Source organism: Carassius gibelio, chromosome A9, assembly GCF_023724105.1.
Source record: "Carassius gibelio isolate Cgi1373 ecotype wild population from Czech Republic chromosome A9, carGib1.2-hapl.c, whole genome shotgun sequence".
Taxonomy (NCBI): Eukaryota; Metazoa; Chordata; class Actinopteri; order Cypriniformes; family Cyprinidae; genus Carassius; species Carassius gibelio.
The window spans coordinates 15,837,683-15,859,610 of record NC_068379.1 but is presented as its reverse complement, the minus strand read 5'-3'; the positions used below and the strand labels follow the sequence as shown (position 1 = coordinate 15,859,610).

Sequence of the window (21,928 nt, the reverse complement as noted above, 5' to 3'; positions counted from 1 at the left end):
TTGTTTGTTTGTTTGTTTTTTTTTTTGTTTTTTAATGCAGAACGTTTTCTGCGAGGGTTAGGTTTACATATGTGTAGGGCAATAGAAAAATATAGTTTGTATAGTATAGAAAACATTATGCCGAGGGGAATCTCTACAAGGATAGTGCACCAGACTGTGTGTGTATGTGTGTGTGTGTGTGTGTGTGTGTAGATCCATCGGGACGCGCCTCCTCTCGACCTCTGATAGGCGAAGCCGAGCGTCTCATCCGCCTTTTAGGAACCTTTGAGTTTACAGGGACTCAGTTTGGACGTGTCATGAGTACAGACAACTGAAAGGACACTATTGATACACCCTACAGGTCTCTCTTCGGTTATTGCCACACAAGAATAAATCAAGGATAAATCTGCCGTGATAAAAAGTTTGACTTAAGTCGTTTAAATCATTCTCGGTGAGTGGCCGCAACCTTTTTATTTAACCTGCTGCGATTGGATTAATGCATGACAGAGCACACCCTTTAAAATCTGAACAAATGTACCTACTGTTTTCAGCTCTAGAAGACTGCGTTTTAGATGGTTCGGTGGTGTAAAATGCTTTTGATTTACTGCACCTCCCTGCATCCAAACCACAGCAGAAAGATAGTAGCCTAAACGTGTAAGTAACAACGGCAGCTTGTTTGACAGCGTTGCGTCAAAATTAGCACGCTTGCATTATAATCAGTGAGACTGAAGAGCACGCTCGCGCTAAAGAGCTACGTTCTAAAAATGTTGGGTATGAATTTTAACAAAAAGAATATAGAAATTCTATAGAAACGCATACTGAGATGACAGAACATGTAACTATATAATATAATGCACGATAATATATATATATATATATATATATATATATATATATATATATATATATATATATATATATATGTAGGCCTACTATGTGATTTTACTGTAAAAATAATAATAATAATAATTTTGTGATATTTAATGTTTAGATTCTACTTGTAAAAATTATATGTCACCAATAATTTATTTATGGGGAATGGGGCATTTTGCTATTAGTGTTTTATGTTGCCTTTTAGGTTTAGTTTATGTTTATTACAATATTTTGGTGTTAGCGGGATGTGTCTTGTCTTTGTATGAGTGCTCTGTATTTACATTATGATTGACTACTATTGCTGAAGAGGCATTTTGATGAACTATAAATTATCGCCTGGCCTTTTATTGTCCATTTGTCTTATTTCAGTACATTTACAGTGATAAACAGATTTAAATAATTCAAATTGATTTGTATATTTACATTATATATTTTAGTGACATATAGTATAATTAGGAATTGTGATTTTTTTTTATGTAAATTTGAAAATGTTACATTTTCAAAAAAAAAAAATTTACAGTGTAGTTTGTTGCATCATTAACAATATTTGAGGTTAAATTTAGTCTAAACTAGTAAGAAGTTCAACAGTAAGACATTTTCAAAGGTCAAATCAAACTGGTCATCCTGTCAAAAATAAAAAAAACACCACTGATATTTTACAAAATTAAATTAAGTTCAATTAAACTTACAAAGGGGTCCAAATTTAATTCTTAAATCTGTACATAGTGCTGGCCAAATTAGCGAGTTATGTTCCACGCTCGTTAAATATGTGTATTTTGATGTTCTGTCAAAAGCTAGTGGTGACCTCATTCATTGCATTCCTGCCCTCAGTGTCATGCGTTTGTGCTGTATTATATGGAACTATTCAGCAATTAAGTGCTCCTACTTCCACTGGTGTGAATACATGCATAAAAATTGATCTATAATATTTAATATTAAAATATGCAGCAGGTGCATGAATACAGCAGTGTTGTTGTTTTTTTGGAACGAGGCAGATTTTATTTGATATGGGTGGGTCAATTCCTTGCCTTGATGGATCTTTTTGTGCTGCTTTGTGTTTGCTTTGCTCGAAGGAGTGGTTAATTAATTTTGGACATATGCATTGCTGCTTTTTGTTTGTTATCTGCATTTTCAATACAGTTCTATATTAAAATCTATAATACACAGGCTGCTTAGTATGTGTATGTTTTTTTTGGTTCAAAGTCAATGCCTTATGCTGACCAACCATGAGAAGAACCTCGTCTTATCATTTCAATAACCTTTTTATGAAAGTGCCAGTCGTAGCCCTGACTGTTGTATTTCTCTTTCTAGTGTCGAAGCTTAATCTCATTTAGTGGTAATGCTCCTGCGTGGTGGTGGAGAAGATAAATAACTCCATGCTCATTTCCACAGTGAGATTTTTTTTTTCAGTGCAAAAGATAGACTGAAGTGTATTTTATCTGTAGTCTGTGTAGGGTGTGTGTGAATACAGACTCAACACAGGCAGCCAAGGACACAAGGGGAAGGAACACTGCGAAATATTCTCACCTAGCAGGCAGCGAGATGAAATCCATCAAGTTATTTACGAACCAAACTTCCTCTGATATCAGACAGGAGAAAACATTTAAACTGAGGTGGAAAGCCCTTTTTCTTTCTGGGAAAGCCCTGATGAAACCACAATGACCGAGACCATTTCAGACAATTCAAAGTAAAAGTACCTTAGTAAAGCATAGACTGACTCGTACAGTCACCTTCAAACTCAAGAATATCATGGGAATGCTATACAGTGTTATTCAATATATTAACATTAGTTGATGTGTTAGGTAAATTAACAAAAATTAACAATCTTTTTTTAATATAGCATTTATTTATATAGGTGTAAATTGAAATATAGATTAATATTATTTTGTTTTCATACTGCTACTATTAATAATACATGTTTTATGTTTAATTGTATTCATTATTTTTGATCATTTATGCTTAACGTTAGATTATAATGCTTGAAATCATGTTATCATTTATAATTTAATAATATACTGTATGTAGATAATAACAATAACCCCGATTAATTTATAATTGAATGTGTTTTTCATCATGTTAACTTTTGCATAATAAATAATACAGCCTTATTGTAAAGTGTTACGAACAATGGTTTAAATTAATATAGTGCATTGCTGTAAAGCAGTTTTCAGTGTTGAATACCATAAAGCCTACCGTCTCATCCAGTCAGGGGCAAAGGAAATGCATTGTCTCCTGCAAACATGCATAGGAAGAATGGAATTATAGAGTGATGTGTGTCTAAAGCCCATCTGTGGACAGTCTGATTTTTGTGGTGGGGCTGCAGTCTTGGTTGAAAGGACGAGGTCAGAACAATGAATTCAAGAAGAAAATCTTTAAGAAATGAAAGGGTCCTCACCAGCATGAAAAATGCATTTGTCTTCATTTTTTAAAACCCAGTGCCCACGCAATAAGATTTATCGTCCATTAGTTCTGCCGTGTTCACTTTATCTGGGTGGGGGTGGTGTAACTCACGACTATCTCACATAGGCTTAAATGCTATTTTCTGTAAATATAAAATGAAGAAATTTGCATCATAAGATGTTAGCATAATACAAAGCATTACAGCTTAGTAAATATAAGATACAGACCGTAGTAGTTTGTAGATGTTCAGACATGTTTTTTTTTTTTTTTTCAGAAAAGGGACAGAATTTGCTTATGATTGCTTAAATGTGCAGCCTAATTAGCAAACTCTATGTGCAAGACTTTACTGAAACATTTACAGCACTATGGTGACTGAACCAGAAAGAGAAACAAGACTGATTATATAGTCATTTTAGAACTGTTGTGCAAAATAAATTATTATTAATATGAATATTATTATTAATTATATAATTTATATTTGTATTTCATAATAAAAAAATATATCTAAATTATGTATACAGTATATATATATATATATATATATATATATATATATATATATATATATATCACCAATGTATCATTTATGTTTGAATTAAACTGATTCATGCTTCATGTATCATATGCGGCCATCCTTATAATTGAGCACTGCTAATACCTCTGCTTTGTAGACAGATGGAGGAATCTGATATCCCGTTAGCACTTGATAGATTAGCTTCACCTGACTACTGATTGTGGATTCCACTCTTGTTTGAGGGGATACTTTCCCTCATAGAAATTTGTTACACATATTTACATGTCCTCTAACTCCAAGAAATAGTTAAACACCTGATAACATGTTAGAGCCGGGGCAGGTGTTTCTCCAGATGGGCCAGCTGAGAAACTGAAAGGTGTTATTTGAGACCTTCTAATGAGTAGGGTATTGCAGCATTTAGAGTTATATGGGACTTTATTACTGATGCATGAGGGTGATTTTCTGATGGTATGATGCAGGAAGGTCACAAGGAATGCTAGATGTGGCCGTTCTGGTGTGTTTTGAATCTCTTGAAACGTGTTAATGGATTGCATCACTACATGCAATGATGTTGCAATGTGTTGTGTCTGGATTTATCTTTTCATTTACTCTGTGGTTCTTTTTTAATAGTTAAAATGCTCCGTTAACATTTAGCGAACCTTTGCTTGCAGTCTCTTTGCATGTCAGAAGCATCTTTTTCCCTTTACATTTTCTTAGAATACCCACAATATTACCGTTTTACCATTGCGTGACCATCAGAGGTCTTATAAATCATCCCATGGCAGAGTGGGGGAGGGGGTTCAGTGCTCCGTGAGCTGATCAGACTCACCATGACCCAGAGTGCCATCTCAAAGGGGACAGTGAGGCAGAAGACGATGGCTTCATCTGACTCCTTTGTTTTCCCTCACCGTATCGAGGAACTTGACAAAGGCTGATGGGCTTTGGTTAATGACACTTCTCTCTGGGCTGAGTACCTAACAAACGCTGTGCATTGGGGCGTATATGAGAATCCCTCAACGCTGTGCATTACTTATGCTCTTTTTGAATTATTTAGCAAAGTTTGTTTAGCATTAACTGCATGAGTGACCAGGCAAAGATCACTATCACTGAGTCAGTGCTCGTCTGCCTGAGGCGCCCAGTGCTCTTAATGCGTCTGTTATTGTTATACCCCATTATTCCATTATATTCATTTTCAAGTCTTTTTAGCTAAACAGCATGATATATGTATTTCTTTAGGTTAGTCACTATGGAGAATAATTTGGTCAGAGTGGCCTGTGTAAAACTGTGTGGTGTTAAGTAGCTTTTGGCAGATTCTGATGCTAATTAGCTGCTCTTGAACCTCATTTGAATGGTTTACTGAACAGATGTATCCAATTTGTCTTACGGAGGCCTTTTGCACCCTGTATTGAAGCTGCTGCCATCTTTTGTCTGTGTATGAAGATTGATATGTAGTCTGTTAATAATACACTTTGTACCAGGATCTGAACAATAAAGTTTATTCACCCCAGTTAGTATATAGTTCAATATCAGTGTAATCAGATATATTTTGAAATGTATATAAAATATATATTTATATATATTAAAAAAAGTATTTTATTCAGCATTATATACATTCATTTATAATTCAGCGTGGACCCATTAAACTTTATCAAAAGTGATAGTAAAAACTTTTACATTATTATAAAATGTATTTGTTTTAAATAAATGCTGTTCTTTTGAACTCTCTATATTTATTTGTATTACTAATTTCTTGAGCTCTAAATCAACACATTAGGAAGACTGGAGTTATGAGGCTGGAAATTCAGTTTTGTAATCACAGGAATACATAGAAAAAAAAAAGAAAAAAAAAATTTAAATTTCACTGTGATTTTTAATCAAATAAATGCAGTCTAGGTGAGGCTTGTAAAAAAAACAAAATCTTAATAACCCCAAACCACTGAACAGTAGGCCTGTATATTTTAATGCTATAAGAAATGTCAAAACATAAAAAAAATCTTACAACCCCAAACCTTTAAAAAAAAAAACTTATTAAAACATTATTATCATTAGTAGAAGTAGAATCATTGTGCAATTTATAACATTCATTTTTGGGTTTTATAGGGTTTTCTGTTTAGCTTGATTACGATATTGCATTTAATACAACTACTGTAAATGTTCGCTTTCAAACATCTACCTAAAAATAAACTACATTTACGTTTACTTACAAAAGCATTAAACATATTGAGAAGGATTCAGCAGAGGGTAATTATTGTGCTTCCTCACAAAGTGATTGCAGTCCTTTTCCTCAGGGAAACCTACATTCCTGTGAACTCAGGGAAGCTGTATGTCCTGTATATTTCTGAATGAGTGTCATAATCTTGTTTGTGATTGGAAGAAATGTAGAGTCTCCCCTCTTATTTGTTATAGCATAGTGGTTCAAAAAGGCATAACATCCACGTGCCTGGGCTGCTATTTTGCCGTTTCACTTTGAACTCCATATGTCGGCAGTCAATCTTGATGTTGTCATTCAGAGTATGTTTCTCCCTCCTCAGCATCAGCAGCAGATATCTCAGCATGCTTCCAGAGCTTTTCCATTTCCTTTGAAGTTTTTTTTTTTTCTCCATGAGAATGCTTGGCTGGATTCTTGTGGATAATTCACATTGCAGGCATATCCACTGCTTTTAACCTGATTCTTAATAACTTGGACATTTTCTGCAAAAAAAAAAAAAATAATAATAATAAAAAAAATATATATAATTATATATATATATACATATATAATTATAAAAACAGTATACATTGATTGGTTTTTATAATCTGTTTTAAGAATATATATATATATATATATATATATATATATATATATATATATATATATATGATATATATATATATATCTCAGACTAAGAATGATGCAAATGTCCTTATTGCCACTCCATGTAAATACAGTCTTTGCCATCCCACTTTCACTGCAGACTTTAGCTTCACTGCCCCGTGCCTAATTGAGGTACTTCACTGACATGTTTTTAATTGCCATCTTAAACCTTTCACGTTTACACAATTAAATTAAGTTGGTAAGTTTTTTTCTTCATGGTTGGATGCTTTCCAAAGTTTGGCTCTTTTGCAAAAACATAGACATATACCTTTGATTGAAAAGATGACAGTACCTTTTTTTTAATGCAACCACAGCCATCTTTCTGCCATCTTATCCCCATCATTTAGATCTTGAACAGATATAGTGGTGCTATGTTTGGGCAATTTATGATGAAATGTATGTTTCTTTGGCATGCATGTTGACCGAATCACAAGTGTCAGGTGATCTTCAAATATTCCAGTCTTGTCTGATCCGTAGATGTTTACATGTAAGCATGCACAAAAGCCTCATAGTTCAGAGCAGAGCATGCTTTCCTCCATCCGATTAAACTCTGTCACGCCTGTCCGTGAGCACGAAGTGTAACAGTCTTTTTGGGAGAATGTGAGGCTTTGTCATCTGAGCCCCAAAGACAAAAGAAGAGCAAATCCTTTCATGAACATTCTTAATTAGCCCCCGTTTGCCCTCTAATCCAGTTATAGTTTTGCTGGCCCAAAGTTCAAGGGATTCAAACTTGCCCCATCCACTTGGTTTTCTACACCTGCCACAAGGATATTTTATCCCTTCTTCAGTCCCACCCCACACACAGACACACACCGACACACACACACACACCATGACATTATTGTATTTGCACTACCCTACAAAGAGATCAAGTCTTTTTCCTAGTTTCAAAAAGCGGGGTCACCGAACCCAAAGAGAAGAGATGCTACTGCAGAGGTCATTTTGATCTAGCCGAATGAGTTACATTTAAATCTACAGGAGGAAAACAGAATGAATACTGTAACGAGAAGGATATGTTGTCGAGAAAACATATCATAATGGAAGAAGATTATAAAAGGGATAGTTCACCCCTCAAAAAATCTGTTATTTACTCACCAGGGTTATTATAGATAACTTAATGTAAGTCCAAAACTATAATGAAAACTATATATATATATATATATATATATATATATATATAAAAAAATTCATTACTTGAAAAAAGTATTTCAACTAGTTGATTTACTACTTACTATACATACGTTATATACTAAAATAAGTTACTAATAAATAAACTAACAAGCTAATATATATACACACACACACACACACACACACACGCACACACACACACATGTTTTACATATAAATAAGCAGTAACAGTGAGACACTAAAATATTTCTAAAGAAATAATTATAAAAGATTGTCAAACTACTCGATATGTTTTTTTATTTGTTTAAGAATCTCATTCATTAAGGCTTTGTTTCTCGATTATTAGATCAGGACAGTTGTATGACCCTGACATTTTGACTCATGCCCACCAAAAAAAAAAAAAAATCATAAAAGATGTGTATTCAGGTTTCCTCCCAAACATATGTATGTAGCATATGGCACATTGTGTCATATTAATATTGTTCCGACAGTGATCATTTTAAACAGACTCATTTCTGCTTTGTGAAGCTGTTTTTCCATTGTGTTATCCTGAGCTACATGACTGATTCCTAACATCCTTGAATGTGTCGAGACTGAAGAGGGGATTAAAAATTATACAGCTGAACTGGACCACTTCAAATGAATAGTGCCCAATTAGTGAGTGTGTGTGTGTGTGTGCATGCAGGATTTCAATTAGCTGCTGTGTGATTCTGATCCAACTTGACTCCTTTGGTTTTGGCTGGGTGCACTATAGGAGGCATTACTCAATGCCATTTGTCCTGTGAAAGCAGGGTCCTGTTGAGATTGCATTGTGCTCTCTCAAATGAGTGGAGATGTGCAGCTTCATCTGTGTTATTGTACATTCTTTCTATATAGTGGCTTTCCAAGGAACTTAGCTTTGCAACAAAATGTTTTGAATATGTTATGCAACATATTTGTTAATTTTCTATTTGTGGCATAAATAACAGTTGTGCTATTGTCCTAAGTAATATAAACCTCTTGTATTATGCGGTTTCTAATATGATGTTTACCTTCTAGATGAAATACTTTGTGGCAGACTGGAAAAGAGCCACAACGTGCAGCCTGTGGCTTCTTCGCCACTCGTCCCCTTTCACTTCTCAAACCTGTGCGAAATCTGGTTGAACAAGTTGTGGAAGTCACAAGAGAGGATTCGCATTTCTTTCCCTCCATTCATGGGAGCGACTGCCATTCACAGGCCAATTCACAACCCAAGAGGATTGTGTTTCTGACCTGAGTTAGTCTTGCTCACCTGGCAGTGGCTCAGGCAGGAACTCCAGGGCCCTTGACCTGCTGGGAGTCTTTCCTCCACCCTGCTGGGTCTGAGTCAGCCAGTGACCTCAGTAATGAGATGAAATGAGTGTGACTGGATGTATCATGCTGTACAGAGAGGAAGTCAGGCTTTCAGAAGGTCATTCTTACATGGTGTATCACAGGTGCTAAACATTCAAATCAGCACTTTATAATAGACGCGGTGAAATGACTAATGCTGCTTGTTTTGGAGTGAATTGTTCTTTTTTTCAACGATGGCTCAGTCAAAAAATCTGAAATTGCTATATAAATTCAAACAATTCTTATAAAATAGACCAAATGATCTTTATAAACATATATAAAATAATTAATAAACTTTATCAGCATTATTTTTTACAGCTCTATGCAAAAAAATGTGATTAAAAATGGTAGTAAAGACATTTATAATGCAACCAAAGCTTTCCATTTGAAATAAAACTTCTGAAAATATTAGGCCGCACAGCTGTTTTCAACATTGATAATAAGAATTATTTCTTGAGCAGCAAATGAGCATACTGGCATGATTTCGGAAGGATCATGTGACACGGAAGATTGTAATGCTGCTGAAAATTCAGCTTTGTTATCACAGGAATAAATTACATTAAGATTTTCAAGTAGAAAATAGATGTTTTGATTTTTAGTAATATTTCACAATATTACTGTTTTTACTGTATTTTTATTTAAATCAATTCAGTCTTTGTGAGCATAAAAAAAATCTTCCTCACCCCAAACTTTTAAACAGCAAAGAGTAGTTGTAAATTAATGTAGTACAGTGTACAGATATGATGTGTTAATGTCATTCATAATGCACATGAATTTTGTAGAGAATATGTGTAATTTTATATTTAATCTCACTGAAAGAGCATAAAATATGATTAAATGTACCAGTGGTATATGGACACATATTTATACTTCCTTAGTAATTTTTTTGCATTAAAAAGACCAGAGATGCCATGGAAGCAGTACAGACAAAATCAATCAAGTGCATGCTGTGTTAAATTGTTTGCTCTCCTGTTATGCTTTAATACAGCATGATTCTCTTCAGCACTCTCCAAAACTATACAGAATATCTGCTTAAACAAACAGACAACCACATTTTTCATTTTGCAGAGCAGCTCGAAGGTGTGTGAGCTCTGATGACAGGTATCGCTCATGGCAGGCACCTGGCAAAGCTTTAGAGGAGATGGGGCACTGAAGTTCAACCTGAAGCACTTCCTGATTGGTCTGGAAGGTTGCCTTTGAATGTCAGAGTAGTTATTATGTGCCTTGTTTAGAAACTGGAGTATTTAAATATAATATTTCACTTGTTTGTTGCAGTCGTCATTATTGTGATTAGAATGTCAACACTTAAAATTAAATTATTCAAATAATTATGAAGAAAAAGTCTGCTGGACTTCAGGTGCCACACAAATGAACATTAATGTATTTTAAAATGTAATTTATTCCTGTGAAAGTGAGACTGAATTTTCAGAGTCACAAGATCCTTCAGAAATCATTGTAATATGTTGATTTGGTACCATAAAACATTTCTTATTATTATCAATGTTGAAAGCAGTTGTTCTGCTTATCTTTATTTTGTTTTTATAATTTTTTATAATTTTGATTAATAAAGGTAAAAAAAACAGCATTTATTTTTAAATAGAAACATTGTAAATGTATTTGCCATCCCCTTTGATCAATTTAATGTATCCTTTGTGAATATAAGATGTAATATACTTGAAACGTTTGAAGTTTGGAGTCTTATTGATGCAAGGTATGCAAGAATAGAGTTATGTCTCTGTCCTTCACTATTGTTGGTGATCTTTTATCAGCCATGTTCTCAGAGTTGAGGTCTGGACAGCTGGTGCTTGATAGTCTTGGACATTAGACACCTCAATAACAGATAAAGCTGAATAAGATGCCTCTGGTCTGAGGACACCTGTGTGTGGAAACTAAATCCATGTTTTCTTATCAGTAGGTTGTCAATGTCTTTTTTTTACTCTGGGCTTACCTTACTTAACTCATTCTCTCTTCATGTCATGCTGGGCTTGATTTGATCAGAGCTTCAGATTATTTCAGCTGCAGGCATTCTCTATCTAGATTAAGAATAAAGATAATCAGCAAGTTTTTTATACTATAATCAGCTTTGCATTGAATATTTAATTGTGAGATTTTTTTAGTTGGCCAGATAATGTATCAAGTATATGTCTTATGTTTTTAAAGTTACAGTTCACCAAAAATACAAATTGTTGTAGTTTACTTAAGGCTTTTTTTCCGAGGAAAACAAAAAAAGATATGAACATGAAAAAGCATGAGCACTTTTCTAAAAATCTCCTTTTGTGTTCTCCTGAAGAAAAGAAAAAAAAAACATACAGGTTTGGAACAGCATGATGACAGAACTTCAATTTTATCCCTTTAATCTTTTCTCTTGTAGAAACTATGATTGCACAAATGTGTCATTAACCGAATTACTTTTAGTTCATCGTAACACCTGGATGTTTCATTTAAAGATTTATCATATGCCACGTTATCTCTGTTTAGCAGTATCCACATGAAACATATTTTCATGTGTTAAGTTCTTACTAATATAATACTGACAGCTCAGGGGAAAATCCAATTCATTACATTCAGACTTAACTTATTATAGAGGTCACCACATTTATCAAAGCTGTGTCAAAACATACTTAAATTGTTTGTTGACATTTCCAGTCGACGAACAGCTTGTGGGACAAATCTGCAGCTGAAAACGAAAACCGATATGTACTTGTGTGCTCCTTTTCAATACGGCCTTAGACCTTCAGTGGTGAAAAGGATCACTTTGAGGAAACCTGATGCGATCTAACATGGCTGTGCTGTGCCACTCTGCATTGTCTGAGAGGTCAGGAGCTACGCAGCTACAGAAGCTCAAGGCTGCCCAGTGTCGGCCTGTTTAATCATTTTTCTGAGATCAGCATGATCTAACAATAAACAATAAAATAAAAAGGAGGAAATTTGTTTTCCCTTTGAATTGATGAAGAAAAATTAGAAATGTATTATTATTGTTATTCTGTTAAACTGCATGGCTTTCTTATGCTAGGTTTTATGAGTCAGCTTTTTCCATAGGGCATTAAATGTGTGAGTTGTATACAAAATTAGAGAAATTGATTCACCAAAATGAATGGGATGATTTTTGGCTAAATTGCCATCTGACTCGCTGAAGAAAGCACACAAAGCAGTTTAGTCGAGCATTTCTGAAAAGTGTATCCTGCCCCAGCTTTAGTTTCAGTAATGTAAACCGCAGAGCTCCATGTTTAGGCCATGTGCTTTTCTCCAGGCTTTATTTAGTTTAAGAGGGATTTTTTCTATCTCACCAAAGACCAGTATGATCCTTTTTCATTTAATTCTATTTAAAGTAATTGTAAATGGTGAAATGTAATTTCAATATATAAATATAAATCTATCAAAAATATGCCACATGAATGTTCTGTTCCATTAAATTTGATTCTGTTTAATAGATTGTAAATATGTGGCTATTCATTTTGTGGTGTTGATCAAAGATGTTTCATGGTAAACATGGGCTTCAGTAATTGAGAACAATAGATGGGTGTTTGTTCTGCTGCCAACTAACAAAGCAAACGGCTAAGAGGGTCACTGTTGCTGAGGGGCAGGACATTGGCAGACTGCTGACATTGTCATTGATATAATGAAGCACTTGCAGGAATAACAAGCATGTCTCTGTGTGTCCAGTGTTTTGGAGTTAACACCGCTTTTGAGCAGCTTTAATCCTGTAGCGTGTTCTTTCTATCTTCAGAAGATGTTTCTTTAATCCCTCGTTAAAACGTCATTTATTTGGTGCCTATAGTTGAGTTGTTTTGTATGACTCTGGTTTGGTGTTTTTTTAATAAATGGTTGTTTTGTTTAACAGGTGCCGTGTTGGATCTGGGTACCTGCTCATGTGAGTTGTTCTCCAGCTATGGAACCCTGGCCTCTCATGGCCTGGGGCCTGATGCTGACCGCCATCATCAGAGCGGTTCAATCGAGGGACTTCACAGAAAAAGACATTGTTTTTCTCCATCCCTCAAGTAAGTATTTTTTTTTCTTAGATTCTGCCAAAGCCTTGAAAATGACACCAGTGTCAGTAATAATTTGTCAGTCATGACTTCTGTAAAGACTGGTTGGGCTTTAGGCTCTGAATGCAGGCAGATTTATTCCAAATGCGGTGTTCTTGATTTTCTATTGTGTCCTAATAATTGGCCAGGCCTTCCAGGCCAGTGATCTGTAGCTAAACTCAGCATCTCAGCTGACATAGCAGCTGTGTTAAGATCCCCCACCCTGAAACTCATTGCCTTCCATGCCTGCTGATTCTAAATCAATTGTTCAAAGCATGTGCCAATGGCCACAATGGCAGTGTAGCTGTTCCTTCATGGGGAAATGTTATGCCATCAAATATATGGGTAACATTTTCTTACAACATTAATCAGATCATAGTCAACAGCAAACCCAGTTATTTCTGTATTTTGCTGTAGTTTGCCAGTAGGAAATATCAGTTTACATTTCCAACATTGCTTTTGTCATTAATTGTAATAATCCAGTGAGATTTTTTCCAGCACATGGAGTGTGACAACAGCTGGTGCTTCACACATTTCTCATCGTAAGCTACGTTGATTGCAGAGACCATCATAGAGTGGCAAAGGGTCTAAGATCTACTTAGGCTTACGATGCATTCGAGAAATGCCATCATGCAGTCAGTCTGGGATGACTGTGGCAACCTCTCCAAGATACTTGAAGAAACCTACCTGCAAAGCTACAGTACTGTGAAAAGTTTTAGGCACTTGTGTAAAAATGCTGTAATGTGAGGATACTATCAAAACTAATGTAAAAAAAAATATATTTATCAGTTAACTTCTAACTAACTTCTTAACTAAATCAAAAAACAACTTTTGCTTAAAGCAACATAAACAAACGTTACGGGCGCGCTTTTGTGGCCCTAACTTAACTTCCAGTAGACTTCCAAATATCAATAACATCAATAACAACAGCTAAGTAGTCCCTCTAGAGTAGATTATTTTTGATAACAAGCAAAATACGTTTGCTGCGTAAATCAGATTTACTGAAAATGCAAATGGTGATTTAAACCAGGAGAAACAGAGGTTTCCCCAGTAACCGCTGTACACGAAGCAGCGCTGAGCTCACAAATGCTACTTTAAAAGTGACATAGAAAATTGTATAGACTAATTAAAGATCTAGACTAATAGACTAATTAAAGTCTTCCTTCAGAAATACAGTGATATAAAAACAACTGTACCTTGTTTTAAACGTGCAGTGCATGCTCATCTTTATTCAACGAAGCCTTTTGGAAAATGGGTCAGTTATGATATTGCGAGTGCCACAAATGAATAAATGTATGTGAAATGCATCCCACAGCATAACCACCTGAGTCCAACTTCAGTCTGCTAATCACCTTAACTTTAACTGCATTTGTAGACGGCGCCATAGCCAGAGTAATAACAAACACAGACCAGAAGTTAACTTAGGACCAGGCACATGCGCCCGATGAAACCGTCTATACACTAGGTACTCTTGACAATCTCACCAGATTATTTGAATGTACTGATGGTCTATGCATTACATTTTAGTCATTGACTTATAATAAAAGTTACAATAATCTGTTACCAATACATAATTTTAATATCTCAGAATCTGTTGGATACATGTGGATTGTTCAAGTACAATTTTGCCATAATGAAAGAGAGTAGAGGTTGGTTTCAATTCTGTTGAGAGAATTAATCTGTGAAATCCCAAACTCTTTCATCACAGTGAGCAGGACCTCCCAAAATCCTTTAAGCTGTATGCCGGCTCTCCGGTGAGCAGCTGGAGATATCCGTATCTGCTCAATGGCCCAGCGGGGATTGAGTGTGTGTGTGTGTGTGAGAGAGAGGTTAAAACAAATCAGTTCTTATGAGTTCCCAAAATAGTCTTTGCACCAGCACTGATTTTGTGACCTGCTGATATCCAGCTGTTGTATATTGATGTAGAGGATTTATGATGATCTTGGAGTTCATTATATTTCATGAATCCAGATGGCAAGTGTGGATTTACATCCACATGAGATCATTCAGAAAACAAAACACACTCCAGCTACTTAGCCTAGTTAGCGCTTCTTAACAATGCAACCATGCTTATTGTGTTACAAATTGTTTTTCTTGTTTTGTTTTTTTGACACCAAAAATTAAACAGACATGCTTATTGAATTAGCTGGAGGAAAGGAAGAAATTGTATAATGTTATAATGACATCGACATCCGACGGTCATACAAATGTTGGATTGTTCATGTTTTGCTGTTGTTTTAACTACAGTGTTTCTCTCACCTCGTTAAGTCTCTAAGAGGGGATACAGTCAGTTGTATCATTGATTTAATTATTTAATGACCACTTTCATTAGAGTCACAAGAATTTGGGGGACATAACGGTTAAACTGTAGGTCAAAATGAGCTACTGAGCTCTGTTTGTATATACAGAGCTATTTAGAGACCTCAGAGGTAATAACACATCAGGGCTGTCTGGATGAATCAATGGCTTGTTTAAATCAGAATCTTACTTTTTTTTTTTTTTTTTTTTGCTGGGTGAGGTCAACAAGAGGGTTTTCTTTTTAAAACTCAAAAAAAAAAAAGAAGAAAAAAGAGAGATGTTTCTGTTTCATGTGAGCTGTGTAATCTGATTGAGGAGCTCCAGAAGAGAAACACACTGTGTTCCAAAGATGCAAAAGCTGGAGGAAGTGCCCTTGATTAGATAGTGTCTCAGTCAGTGTGGCAGGTGTTCCTGATGATTAGGAAACGGAGACAGGCACAGAAAAAAAATTATGAGTGTGATTTAATTATTTAAAAGTGCTATAAGTGGCATTTCGTCTAATGCAAACACAGTGTGTAAATTATAATGTCAGATGATAATGTTTGACAATAGGAAAACACACAATGTTTTTAAACATTGTGGTATTTTTTCATGGTAATACTGATTACAATTTTTACAATTATTTGATAAAATTAATAGAATAAAAAACAATTTATAAGTGCAGCCTTGGTGAGCAGAAGAAACTTCCAAAAAAACAAACAAACAAAAATGTATTTTGTTCCACACAATAATTATGTATGTTAATCGATTTCACCAGCAGTTTTGCTATTACCAAAACATTTCTGTTTACGTTGATAATTATTCTGCTGCATCTGTTTTCCCAGCAACTCCATATCCAGGAGGATTTAAATGTTTTACATGTGAAAATGCACCTGACAACTATGAATGCAACCGCTGGGCTCCAGATCTCTACTGTCCACGAGGTACCAACATCTCCATTACCTCTCTCTTATTACAGACAAGTCAGAATTCATCATATCTCTTTGTCTTGCAGTATGTTTCTTGAAACAAAAGTACAGTATTTTTTTTTTAATCCCTGGATTGTGTTATAAAATATTAAAACAGTTACAGGGCATTTAAATAGTCTAGGTGTATTGCTATTGAAGTGCATTTAGTGAATAAGATGCTGGGTCAGTATGTTTCAGGTCCTGCTTTGCCTTTGAGTTGCTCCATGTATGTATTCAGTACATGTTTTTGCCATGGACATAAGGAGTCCTGTGCTGCGTTGTGTCTGATTTACAGCACTGTGTTAATGGTTCAGGAGCTGTATAACCCGTTACAGACACTCATTCCTTCAGTAAAGCACATGCTGCTGCATATCACCTGCACATTTGCAGGTCAATGTAGAAATTTACAGGAATGCAATTTTCAGTGATCAGTGTTTCTACAGAGTTCATAAATATTGTGCAATATTGTGTTATTGTAAGACTCACATTTCAACGACACATGAAATTTAAAGCGGCTGAGAGCGAGTTCTGCAATATCCGATCCAATTTTTTTTTTTTAAATCCCTGGAAGGATGTTGCTTTTCCTCTGAAATCTGACTCCTTTATCAGACTGGATTTAAAGCTGTCTTTTGTGATATATACAGTATGTCGTTGATAAAACTAAGTGAAGCTTCTTTGTAACTTTTAGAGAGCAGATATTGCTACACACAACATAAGATGAGCTGGGATGGAAACACAGTGTCGGTGACGAAGCGTTGTGTGGCGCTGGAAGACTGTCTTGTAACTGGGTGCTCTGAGGTGGATCATGAAGGAAACAAGGTGAGATACAACTCACATTATACCAAGTCACTTACGTTTCAGACCAAATGTGCCCAGTCTGAAATCCATCCTCGTTCATCTTCTCATCTCACTTTACACAGTCCACTTGAAGTGATCTTAAAGAAAGCATGTCGAGTGGTTGATAAACACATTTCTGATCGGCTCTGCTGCCTGTAGGATCCGGCTCAGTCAGCAACACTAAACTGCGCTCTTTAGTTAATCCATTTATCCTCTCGAGTGATTTCGCTGCAGATGAGATAAAGGTGTGAGTTATGCTGCCGTCTCTCTCAGTAATCCTTCTTTGAGTAATCCTTGCTGAAAGGTGCGCCCGGTCACTCCCTGAACTCTTTGTGGCTTACCTTTTACCTCTAGCACAGGACAGGAGTTATGCAGAGGGCAGGGGGCAGATGTGAGGAGGCCAGATTGAGAGATAAATGCAGCGTAAAGATGCCACAGCTATACTAAAAGGGTAAATTTAGAAGCTGAAGGTTCATCCTTGGGTTAAAAAAGGGTTTAATTTATTTGTGTTTGTCTGAAGTGATTTTTTTTCTCTTTAGGAAGACTTTAAGTAATGACTGTTTACTTTTCATGTTCAGAGAGGTGAAGCAGAGGCTTTTATTACAGTGCAGCACTGTACTGCGGTATTAAACTTCAGCAACCCATTTAACTCAAAACACTTAACACTAGCTTTGTTTTGTAGAAAATCTCATCCTGGGGTATGGTGTCAATTTTTGTAAACTTTTAGAAATGTTTAGATTCTAATTTGTTCTTTCTCCGAAGGCCTCTTTGCACAGCTGAGTTAAGGCTCTGTTCCTGCGCAAAACTCTGTGTGAGGATGTAATGCTGTATAAAAACTAAACTCAAATTTTCCTGATCTGTCCCACCTCTGCCCCTAGTTTTACAGTATACAGACGTATTTTCTGCCACCTCTGAGCAGCATTAAAGGTGCTGTAGGGAACTTTTGTAAAAAAATATTTTTTACATATTTGTTAAACCTGTCATTATGTCCTGACAGCAGAATATGAGACAGATAATCTGTGAAAAAAATCAAGCTCCTCTGGCTCCTCCCAGTGATCCTATTGTCATTTGCAGAAACTCCATCGCTCCCGGTAAAAAACAACCAATCAGAGCTGCGGTTGGTAACTTTGTTTGTGTTCAAAATATAGAAAAATGTATATAATAAGCGAGTACACCATGAATCCAATTTCCAAACCCTGTTTTTAGCTTGTCCTGAATCACTAGGGTGCACCTATAATAAGTGTTTATATTCGGACTATTTTAGATTGCTTCGGGGTACCGCGGCGGAGTAACCCAGTACCTTTGTGATTCTTCATAGACATAAACAGAGAGAAGTAGCTCCGGCTACGATGTTCTTCCGCAAGACGCAAGCAGTTCTGTTTATTAACCGCTAGAGCGTCAAAAGTTCCCTACTGCAGCTTTAAACTAAATTTATATTTAGCAGCTGAGTCCATCTTCAAGAAACAGTTAAAGACATATCAACACCAGCACTCTCTATTTAATTTCTACTCTATCTGCTTGTTTTCTTTTGAATTATTTAAACGAAATCTGGCACTCTAATACTAGCACTGCCCATTCTTTCTTTGATTGCTTCTATTGTCCTCCTTTGTAAGTTGGTTTGGATAAAAGTGTCTGCTAAATGGCTCAATGTAAATGCCACTTCTTTTAGGTGTCTGTTACTGTGTCTTGCTGCTATTTCAGTGTCTTGCACATGAGGGGCACATTTTTTGTTAGTTAAGTTAAAGCGATTTTTGAAACAGTTTGTCAACCAATCAGAAGAAGCCAGGGACAGGGTCATTTGTTGACACACAAACTTCAGAGGAAATGCTTTCAATGTGTTTTACGATGTGGAAGAAATTGTGGCCAAATTATATTGTGGCCACAAATTAATTTGTTCCAAAAGTGTATTAATTTGTGGTTTACATTGTTCCCTAATTTAAATCGTGGCCAAATTGTAATCATTTGTCCCCTTGTTTTAATTTTGTTCAATTGGGGCAATACCGTAAATTAATTAATAAGCTGACGGAACAAATTCTTAATTTGTGGCCACGTTATCTTTCGACTATTTTTCACTATTCTTGAGAACCTTGCATTCTGTGTATTTTACTGTTCGCTATAGTGCTGATTCTCGTGTTTATTGTCTGCTTTTTTTCCATCCAGGTTTGTATATCCTGTTGTGAGGGGAACATCTGTAACATGCCCCTCCCGCGAAACGAAACTGACGCCATCTTTGCCACCTCATCTCCCATTAATGAGAGCGTTCAGCCAGCACAGAGTCCCACGCTGATGCTTTCTGTCTGTATCATCATCCTGATGCTCCACAGTATTAACTGAGAGAATGGCCCGGAGTGGAAGAAACCTTCATGGCAGTTATTTAGGAAACTGTTGACTTGTGCCCGTCAGCTGTGGGCTTTACTTTCCTCAAAATGAAGTGTTTTTATTTTCTCTGAATACATTTTTATGTATCATATACTAATGTATGATATGAAAAAAAAAATATTGGTTGGTTTCCCTGAAGCTGAGTGGACTTGGGACGTGGATATTTATGGCAAAACTGAAACAAAACTGCACTTTTTTATTTTATTTTATTTTTTAATTGTATTAATGTTAGTTGTGTTTTATACATTTCTATAGATATATTTATTTTTTTATCATTCATTTTTGTAGGAAGATGAACTATGTTGTTGGCTGTAGGTATGAACCTAACTTGAATTTTTCCACCCACCCCTCTCACCACTGTTAGAGTATTTTTGTCATTGAAAAGGGTTTGCCACCTTTAGAACCAAGTTCAGTGTGTCATCCAGCATTCCTCACTCCTATAAAAAGAAAATTATCTTCTAGTTTTGCACTGTGTATTTGTGTCATAATAATGCAACATGTATTCCTAAAGCGCTTGTGTACAGATTATCATGTTAAACGTCCATATAGCCTAGAGTGAAGGGCTATAAATATATACATTCCTATACATTTGTCAGTCTGTTGTTGTGTACTGTAATATTTCATAATCATGATTCCTGGCTGACTTTGCAGTCGGCAAAATGTGTTGGGTCTGCGGTAACAGTGTTATATTTTTCAGGCGTTATGATTGGTTTAGGGGATCTGCCCGGCTGTAAATGAAGTTATTTCCTGTTTCTTCTCCATCTTTTGTTGAGTTATGAAAAGTATTGTAACATTCACTGAAATAATTTTGTACACTTCAGTACAATATAAAGGGCATTGTGATCACAGAAGGGCTAAGAACCTTTACTCAGGTAATTAAGGACCAGTTAGTGCCAGACAGTTTAGTAATACACAAAACACCTTTACCCTCAGTAGTGAACAATCAGAGGTCATCTGCATTAAACATGTCTCTGAATGTGCTGATGTAAAATCAGCTCTCGTCATCTCAGATTTATAACATTATGTACATAAAAATGTTTTTTTTAAATCAGTTTTTACTCTCATTTAAACTATAATAAGAAGTGGATATTTGTAATAGGGTTGCATGGTCTTTTTTATACTCACAAAATTGTGAATGCTGCATGCCATCGTGTGCCAAGGCTTCTTATAAATGTAGATTTTTTTTCTATGCTTGTTTGTAAAGTCCCTGTATATTCTTTTGTACATGATTTTGGATATATTTTTAAATCTCACCTCTGCAGTACATTGGTAACACTTCTGTGTATTAAACTGAAATGTTTACTGATGTTTTGTTTACTGATAATAACCACAATATTCTAAAGAAATTAAGTTTGTTTGGGCTGAAATACACAAATGATGATTCAACATAAAACTCAAATGAGTTTGTCAATGTTCTCTTCAAATGATCCTTGCATTGGTTATTCACACAAAAGATATTTCAGGTTTGTTCAATTTTACATTGATATCTTACATCCACGGTCGATTATCCACTTAAAAAAGCAAAGCGAAACTTTCTAAATGTGGCACATATTTTCTCTTTTTACTTTTATGATAGTAACTAGCCATCCATTCATTAGTTCATAACTGCTAACATCTAATCAGGAAGAAGCAGTGTACAAACTGAAAAAAAAGTTATATTTTTAAGAGTACACTTTATGTCATATGCTTAAAACAAGAAAAATATTTTGTGCTTGTTTAAATCATACCTTAGAGAAAAACATTTCCTTCAAATAAAGCTGTCATTTGTAGAATTAACTAGCTTCAATGGTACATATCACCCAAATATTGACTACATTTATCTTGATAGGATAAGGCCTTATTTTAGGAGTCTTCAGATTTATGCTGTAGCTGTGGCTCTGTGAAATGCAGTGGAGAAGAGGAAACACAGCTCTCATTAAGCCTAGTGCCAGAGGTCAAAGGTGAACACCCAGTGACCTTCTGGTCACTTCTTGTTTCTCAAATGGACTGCAGGTTGAAAATGAAGTCAACTTTATAGGGGCATTTAGTATCAATCTGCCGGGATGTGATGGCAGACAAATACATCTCTAATGACTTATAAAGTAGGCTTTATAAGAGAAAAGTGGGGACAAACAATACAACAGGGTAGTTTGCTTTTACATTTAAACGTAACTGAATAAAAACAAAGAAACAAATTGAAATTTTGACTGAGGTTCAGATATGTTTCCAAGTCACAACAAAAGCTCCCTTCATCTTGCTTTAGTAATCCAGTTTCTCGGCTCATTCCCTGCCGATACAAAGTCAGATTTCCTCTCTAGAGCTGACTTTCCAGATGAGCAGTAACATGTTTTTAATGATCAAG

General features: G+C 35.5%; 1 protein-coding gene across 1 annotated transcript; it reads left to right on the top strand.

Moving 5' to 3' along the window:
• Positions 1–279: 279 nt before the first annotated feature.
• Positions 280–20,048, top strand: LOC128019771 (ly6/PLAUR domain-containing protein 6-like). Its single transcript, XM_052605975.1, has 5 exons — positions 280–430; positions 12,943–13,099; positions 16,249–16,347; positions 17,060–17,190; positions 19,369–20,048. Exons 2-5 carry the CDS (start codon positions 12,991–12,993, stop codon positions 19,540–19,542), a joined length of 513 nt encoding a protein of 170 aa, XP_052461935.1. The 5' UTR covers positions 280–430; positions 12,943–12,990; the 3' UTR covers positions 19,543–20,048.
• Positions 20,049–21,928: the final 1,880 nt, after the last annotated feature.

Bases quoted from the DNA above. Each gene is read 5' to 3' on its own strand.
- LOC128019771 (XM_052605975.1), top strand. From the start codon at position 12,991: ATGGAACCCTGGCCTCTCATGGCCTGGGGCCTGATGCTGACCGCCATC. The intron at 16,348-17,059 runs GTACCAACATCT...TGTAACTTTTAG, and splicing joins AGATCTCTACTGTCCACGAG to AGAGCAGATATTGCTACACA. The intron at 17,191-19,368 runs GTGAGATACAAC...TTTTCCATCCAG, and splicing joins TGGATCATGAAGGAAACAAG to GTTTGTATATCCTGTTGTGA.